Raw genomic sequence first — 8,145 nt, 5'->3', positions numbered from 1 at the left:
ACATCAATGAGCCCGTTGCTGGGAATACCATGAACACCTGCTTCCAACACAGCAACTTGGAAAACTGTGTGTTGCCTAATACATCCCACCCATTAAAATGTGCGATAGATAGATAGATAGATAGATAGATAGATAGATAGATAGATAGATAGATAGATAGATAGATAGATAGATAGATAGATAGATAGATAGATAGATTGATTGATTTTGTGGGCGTCACTAAATGCAAATTAGCCGCAGGGAAAACACAGGCAAGCAGCATTCAATAAAATGAATAAGCACTGCCAGAGCTTTTTCAAATCTGGCAAAACTTATCAGCAACTTTTGGCTTATGGAAATACACAAACAACTTTATCAAAATAAAATTAAAAAGACTGATAAATGAGCCCTAGTGTCCAGAGTGCATCATGACTTCTCAGAATATTTTTTGCCCTGACCAGTAGGTGGTGCCAGATCTCAGAAACTCCCCAAACAAATCGAACCTAAAGTCTAGAGATGCATACTGAGCATTTAATTCTTCTCTCCAGAGAAGAATTAAATGTACAAAACCATTCAAACCTTTTCCTTTATTTCTATTATTTTCAACTTTGTTCATTAATACTGAGGACATCTAAACTATGAAAGAACATGTATAAATTTATGAAATTCGGACATTTCTTGTCTTCCTAATGTGCCTTAGACCATCAGTTGTCTTGTGCAGAGAAAAAGGTTAGTACAGAATCAATAGCCTTACTAGTGCTACTACAACTACTGTACAAATCCACATTATGGCAAGAAACACATCATTACTATAAGAAATGGTCACTGAATCCAAACTTTTAATGTATCCCCAAGTGCAGTTTTCAAAAACAATCAAACGCTATGATGAATCAGGCTCTCATAAGCACTGTCCCAGGAACTGAAGACCTGCTGCAGAGGATAAGTTTATTCGAATTTACCAGTCTCAAAGTGCTTCACGGAGTTCAAGTGGCAGACAATGTTTCAACCACCAACATCGACATGTTCAGAGGCGACTGTGTGAGTCATGGAAAGTGCTTCTCAGAGTACAAACTGGCAGACATATTTCAACATCAGCATGTTCAGAAGCGATTGTGTGAGTCACCATTAGTAACCATTACCTAGGAAGAACAACAAGGAAAAAAACCTTTGGGTTAAAAAAAAAAAAAAAAAAAACCCACAAAGAATAGACATTAGATCAATGGAAAACTGTCCTTAATCTGATGAGTCCAAATTTGGGATTCTTGGTGTCTTTGTTAGATGTAAGGAAGGTGAAAGGACGGTTTTTCCGGGCATGGAGGAGGAGGAGGTTTCATGGTGTGGCTTTGCTTTGCAAGTAACACTTTTGGTGATTTAGTCAAATTTGAGGACACACATAACCAGAATGGCCACCCCATCCGGTTTGCACTTGGTAGGACCTTCATTTGTTTTCCGACAGGAAAACGACCTTAAACACACCTCTATCTTCTGTAAGAGCGGTTTGTTCAAGCTGAAAAGCGATAAAGTGCTGCATCAGATGGTCTGGCTGCCACAATCCCCCGATCTTAATCCAGTTAACATCGTTTGGGATGACCTGGACCTGAGAGTAAATGAAAAGCAGCCAACAAGCACTCAACATCTTAGGAAACCCACTCAAGATTGTTGGAAAAACCATTTCGGGTGACTACCTCATGAAGCTGACTGAGAGAATGCCAAGAGTCTCCAAATATAAAACATATTCTGTTGTATTTGACACGTTTTTCCCCCCAGTATTAATGTACAATGTTAATATAAATAAAAGGAAACCACTGAAGGAGAAGGTGTGTTCAAACTTTTGACTGGTACTGGTTATTACCTCAAATATTTCACTTGTGCTGCTTTTTGTAATTTAGCAGTGACTATAGTTTGAATACTAACAATATATATATATATATATATATATATATATATATATATATATATATATATATATATATATATATATATATATATATATATATATATATATATATATATAAAACTCATAATATGACGAGTATAAACGAAACGGAAATGACGTCGAGTGCCGCTGTAGCGAGGGCTCGGGTTGGAAGGTCCTTCGTAAGGTTTAATATTCTCTTTGGGGAAATGTAACGGGAGAATTTCGTAAGTAAATCCGATTTTTTTTTAAAGATATTGCAGTAGAGTTTAGAAGTCGATATTTAATATCGTACTGTTTGCTATAAGCACCGTAAGCGTACATAAATCGTTCCTAAACGATGGCTCCGTCCCAAATCGCAGACCATTAGTGTCCTGAATACTTTTTTAACCTACAGTAGGGTATTAGTTTACTATTCTATCTAGCACCCTAGTGTTTGGTTTGGGACGTGGCCCAAGTTGTAGGTTGGACGTAACGGAAAAAAAATAGGCAAAATAATTTCACTTATGTATATAGAATTACATTTCGCTCAGTGCAACTGTCTGGCTATTAAAAAAATATATATAAATAATAATAATCAGCCTCTGTGGTTTGTTTCTCGTTTTTAGACTCAAGGGAAATGGCAGCCGGAGTGGTGTTACGTCCTTTTCTGTCCGGCTACGCTCATAGACTGTTGAAGGTTCCGCGGCTCAGCGCGCTCCCGCTCAGCGTCCGGACGGTGCACATGGGTCCTGTTTTGTGCGCGGGACACAACAAGTGGTCCAAAGTGAAAGACGTCAAGATCCCGAAAGATGCAGCTCGTGCGCGTATGATCGCTAAATACGCCATGCTGATCAGGGTGGCAGTAAGAGGTGCTTACCGAGCCAATAAATAAAACTCAAGTTACGCACATGATAAAATAGTAAATGCAAACGTTAAACGGATAACGTACCAATAAACGTGATCAATAACGAGCGTCCTCTTGTGAAGCATGGTGGATGTTGCTTGCAAGTTTGGGTGGCATTTTTAATTTTTAATGGCGTTGGAGATTTGGTCAGGATTAATGGGCTCCTCAGTCCTAAGAAATACAGACGGACACTTATCCATCATGAAATATCATCAGGGAGGCGTCTGATCGGCCCTAAACGTATTTTGCCGCAGGACAATGACCCAAAACGAAAAAAAAAAATCTTAATCCTTAATTTAGAGAACCCTGACCGATATTCTGTCTCGAGACAACAGTGAAGCATGGTGGAGGTTGCTCGCAAGCTTGAGGCTGCATTTCTGCTAACGGATTTGAAGATTTTGGTCAACATTAATGGTGTCATGGTGTTTGGAACAACCTACCTGCCTTCCAAACACTGTACCTAAAAGAATGGATGCTCCTTTGCAGGCAAAAGTGTGGTCACACCAAATATCGACCTTTTGTTAAAAAAATTAAGATACTAAACCTTTTGATTTTTAAAAGCATTCCTGTTTTGCAGCATTTTTCACAAACGTTTGTGTGTTTTTAGAGGGAGGACCAAATCCGGAATATAATGTCAGTTTGGCTCAGCTTATAGAGCAGTGCAGAAACAAAAGTCTACCTAAATCCACCATCGAGGCAGCTATTAAAGGAGCGGTAAGGAATCAATTCGTTTAAAAAAAAAAAGTTCTGGGGGAAACGACTGATAAATAAAAATGCACCAAAACATGCTATGAATGCAATTAAAAAGGGTTTAAACGTCTGTATCAGTCATCTCTTTCCGTCCTGTAGGAAAAATCAAAAGCGAGTACTCAGTCCCTGTACGAGGCACGAGGCCCCGGAGGTTCCATGCTGCTCATCGAGGTTCTGACGGACAACAATACACGATCCCACCAGGCCATCAAACACATCCTGATGAAAAACGGGTCAGTGTAAAGTCGCCGCTGAGTTTTGACCTGCTGGATAGATGTATTCTTAGTGAAATCTATACTTGTCCACAGGGGGGCGATGTGCGAAGGAGCCCGGCATCATTTCGACAGAAAGGGCGTCATAGTGGCAGCTCGAGACCGAGTTTCTACCGAACGGGCTCTGGAGCTGGCGATAGAGTCGGGGGCTGAAGACGTGCACGAAGCCGAGGATGAGGAGGACAAGCCGATTTTACAGGTTGCACCCCGGTCTAAACGACATACACAATAAACACAGATACTTTCTGGAAGCTCCTTCAGAAGCAATTAGAGCTTCGAATCTTATGGTGAATTCGATACAGAATTTCCACTCCTGGCGAAATTCTACTGGTAAACTAGGTCTTCCCAAGATTAATCTGGATGGGGAGATTCTCTGAACTGCCATCTTTAGCTCGTTCTCCAGATGTTCTGTTCGATTCAAGACATTTATAAACTTCTTCTGAAGCCACTACAGCGTTATCTTGGTTTTAAGGTCATGCATTGGGCATTAAAACCTTATTTGATTAAAACCTTTTTTTTTTTTTTTTTTTTTTTTTTTAAGAGCCTTCATATTCTAGAACCTCGTTTTATTAGAACCTTCATATTCCAGAGCTTTCCTATTTTAGAAACTCGATTTATTAGAACCTTCATATTCTAGAAGCGTATTCCATTAGATCCTTCAAACGTTAGAATCTCCATATTCTAGAGCTTTTATATTCTAAAACCTTTATTTTCCAGAACCTGACTTTATTAGAACTTTATTCTATGAGAACCTAATTAGATTAGAACCTTCATATGTTTAAATCTTTATATTCTAGAGCTTTCCTATTCTAAAACCTTTATTTTCCAGAACCTGACTTTATTAGAACTTTATTCTATGAGAACCTAATTAGATTAGAACCTTCATATGTTTAAATCTTTATATTCTAGAGCTTTCCTATTCTAAAACCTTTATTTTACAGAACCTGACTTTATTAGAACCGTATTGTATTTGAACCTCATTCGATTAAAACCTTCATATTATGGAGCCTAACATTTTTTTTGATACCCTTCATATCTAGAAACTCATTTTATTAAACCATTTTTTGTTAGAACCTTTATATTTCAGAACCTCATTTTAATACAACCTTCATATTCTAGAATCTAGAAGCTTATTAATTTTCCATAACCTGACTTTATTTGAACCGTATTCCATTAGAACCTCGTTTGATTAGAACCTTCATATAATATGTTAGAATCTTCATATTCTGGAGCCTTACATATTTTTTTTTACATTTTTCTCTTTTTTTTCTTCATATCTCAGTCTTCATATTCCAGAGCTTTCTTATTTTAGAAACTCGATTTATTAGAGCCTTCATATTCTAGAAGTGTATTCTATTAGATCCTTCAAACGTTAGAATCTTCATATTCTAGAGCTTTTATATTCTAAAACCTTCATTTTCCAGAACCTGACTTTATTCCAACCGTATGCCATTAGAATCTCATTCGATTAGAACCTTCATATTATGGAGCCTAAATTTTTTTGATAACCTTAATATCTAGAAACTTATTTTATTAGACCATTTTTTGTTAGAACCTTTATATGCCAGATCCTCATTTTAATAGAAGCTTATTAATTTTCCAGAACCTGACTTGATTTGAACCGTATTCTATTAGAAACTCGTTTTATTAAAACCTTCATGTTAGAATTTTCATATTCTGGAGCCTCAAATTTTTACAATTTTTCTTTTTTTTTTTTATAACCATAGAACATCATTTTATTAGTCTTCATATTCCAGAGTTTTCTTATTTTTGAAACTCATTTTATTAAAACCTACATATTGTAGAGTGTAATTTTTTCTCCCTCTGATCACAGAGTAACGAGTAGTTCCTGATTTCAAACTTGGCTCAAAAAACATTGTGTCGTCCCATCAGATTAAAGACGCATGTCCTCATGTTCACATGCTCCTCAAGTGCTTTTCATTCATCTAGTCATGTCACTGTAAAAGTTGTGGATTGATCTGTTTGACTGGCCATTGGGTTGCTGGTCACCTCTCTGGTTACTGAGGCCAGGTTTTGGTGGTTCCAACCCTTTTTTAATAGGAACATTCAAAATGTTGAACCTTGGTTTTACATTCTTGCCTTGATCTAATTCTCGACATACTGTGACTTATATTTATGCTGTATTTATGGCATTTGGTAGAAAATTCATTCACTATAAAACAAGAGAACATTTTGTCCAGAAACGAAGTCCTAACTGCAGAGGTACTATGGGCATTAAAGGGGGACTCATTCTCTTTTCTTGTGAAGACACCATCCAGCTTTTTCATACTAAGCTCCCAGACAGCAAGATAGCGAGCTTTGGATTGTGGTGAACTCCTTATTTTAAGAAACAGACTTGTGGCAGACGTGTCGAAGCAAAGAGCAAAAGTTATTTGTTATTTGATGGAAGCCTGACTTTATTAGAACCCTATTCCATTTGAACCTCATTCGATTAGAACCTTCATATTATGGAGCCTAACATTTTATATTTTTCATATCTAGAAACTCATTTTGTTAGAACCTTTATATTCCAGAACCTCATTTTAATAAAACCTTCATATTCTAGAAGCTTATTAATTTTCCAGTATCTGACTTTTTTTTAACCGTATTCCATTAGAACCTCGTTTGATTAGAACCTTCATATGTTACATATGTTAGAATCTTCATATTCTGGAGCCTTAATTTTTTTTTTACAATTTTTCTTTCAAATATATATATATAATCTTAGAACGTCATTTTATTTCTCTTCATATTCCAGAGCTTTCTCATTTTAGAAACTCGTTTTTATTAGAATCTTTTGAATCTTTTAGAATAATGTTCTAGAAACGTATTCCATTAGAACCGCCATATGTAAGAATCTTCAAATTCTGGAGCCACACATTTGTTTTTATATAACCTTCATATCTAGAAACCCATTTTATTAGACTATATTTTTGTTAGAACCTTTTATATTCCAGAACCTCATTTTATTAGTCCAAACATCTGATCACAGAGGTCTACAGAGAGTTCATTGAACTTCATGGCTCAGGTTTTGGGCTGACATATACTGTGGGACAACACCAGTGGTGGACAGTAAGGAAGTAATGATGAAGAACCTCCAGACTCGAACTCGCCACAACACATGTGACCACATTTGTGCAATTTTATTGGAAGTATTCGAAAAAAGCTTTTTGGTTCATAATTTTTATTAAAACTGACACATCGATCAACCGTTTTATGCAGGCATGGATGAGATAATTGGTTCGATTTTAGAGCTTCAAAATGATAGTCCATAAAGTGTACTTTTGGTGAATAAACATCTCCCATAATCCCGTTTCCATTTCCTCCACAGTTCATCTGCAGCATGAGCTCGATTAAAGCGGTGCGGACGACTCTGGAAGCTCTCGGGGTCCGTACTCTGGCGGCAGGGTTGGAGTACATCTCCAACACTCCTGCTACTTTACCACAGGACCTGTTGGACACCAGCGCCACCTTGCTCGAGGCTCTAAACGACTACCCAGACGTAATCCGAGTGTGGGACAACATTGAGGTGCTGGAGTAGGACGGGAATGGACAAGGACACTGGAGGTTTCGTGAGATAAATGTGAAGGACTGAAGCTCAATAAGCAAGGGGAAAGATCTACATCTCTAGGTCTTGTTAATTGTGTTAAAAATAAAGCTTTATTTATGAATAAAAGACTAATTTGAATTCGGTAATAGTGATCAGTCGTGATCAGTGATCAGTTTGTGACAGTATTTATTTTTTTTAAATGACCAGTCATAACAATTTTCTTAGGGGACAAGCACCAAAACTGCATCTACTTGATAGGGTGTCTCTGGCAGCCCACAGTGCAGTCCATTGTGGCCTTTGAGACACTGATTGGGAGGGGTCTGAGGAACATTCACACCAAATTTTGGCCCAGTGCTGCCGACACTCTAGTGCCACCACTAGGTCAAATCTGGGCCTACTTTTTTTTTTTTTTTTTTTTTGATACATTTATTGTCCCAAAGGCTGCAAGAGATTTCTCTCCACTGACACCTTCTGGTCAAAACTTATAATATGAATAAAATGCTAAATCGCCGACTGCTATTATCGCTGCCTCTACTCCAGATTTTGTCCAATGTTAACCAGATTTGGTCTTGTTGAGACTTTTCTGTTAACAGACAGAGAATTTTACACACATCTCTTATTACACATCACAATTCACTTCTGAATCCCTTTGAATAAAGTTGTCTGTGTTGGCTGTGATTTTCTGAGTGGTCAGCCCCTAAAAATGCTGCTTGCATTTATAATTACAATTTAGAAATCTAAATATTATTGTAAGCTATAATTTTCAATTTAATTTCACCTACATTAGCTTTAT

At 37.2% G+C, this 8,145-nt stretch overlaps 1 protein-coding gene and 1 long non-coding RNA gene across 2 annotated transcripts; one reads left to right on the top strand and one right to left on the bottom strand.

The window, feature by feature from the left end:
* Window positions 1–2,015: 2,015 nt before the first annotated feature.
* taco1 (translational activator of mitochondrially encoded cytochrome c oxidase I) lies at window positions 2,016–7,498 on the top strand. Its single transcript, XM_083557190.1, has 6 exons — window positions 2,016–2,121; window positions 2,503–2,745; window positions 3,388–3,494; window positions 3,630–3,763; window positions 3,839–4,001; window positions 7,134–7,498. Exons 2-6 carry the CDS (start codon window positions 2,514–2,516, stop codon window positions 7,341–7,343), a joined length of 846 nt encoding a protein of 281 aa, XP_083413316.1. The 5' UTR covers window positions 2,016–2,121; window positions 2,503–2,513; the 3' UTR covers window positions 7,344–7,498.
* LOC310734793 lies at window positions 4,364–6,287 on the bottom strand. The gene is made up of 2 exons (XR_014536135.1): window positions 4,779–6,287; window positions 4,364–4,554 (listed from the first exon to the last, which is right to left on the bottom strand). It is a non-coding gene; the product is annotated as an uncharacterized lncRNA (long non-coding RNA).
* Window positions 7,499–8,145: the final 647 nt, after the last annotated feature.

Source organism: Silurus aristotelis (genome assembly GCF_946808225.1).
Source record: "Silurus aristotelis genome assembly, chromosome: 12".
NCBI classification, from domain to species: Eukaryota; Metazoa; Chordata; class Actinopteri; order Siluriformes; family Siluridae; genus Silurus; species Silurus aristotelis.
Note: the sequence above shows the minus strand (reverse complement) of the source record. Positions and strands in the feature narration are given on the sequence as shown.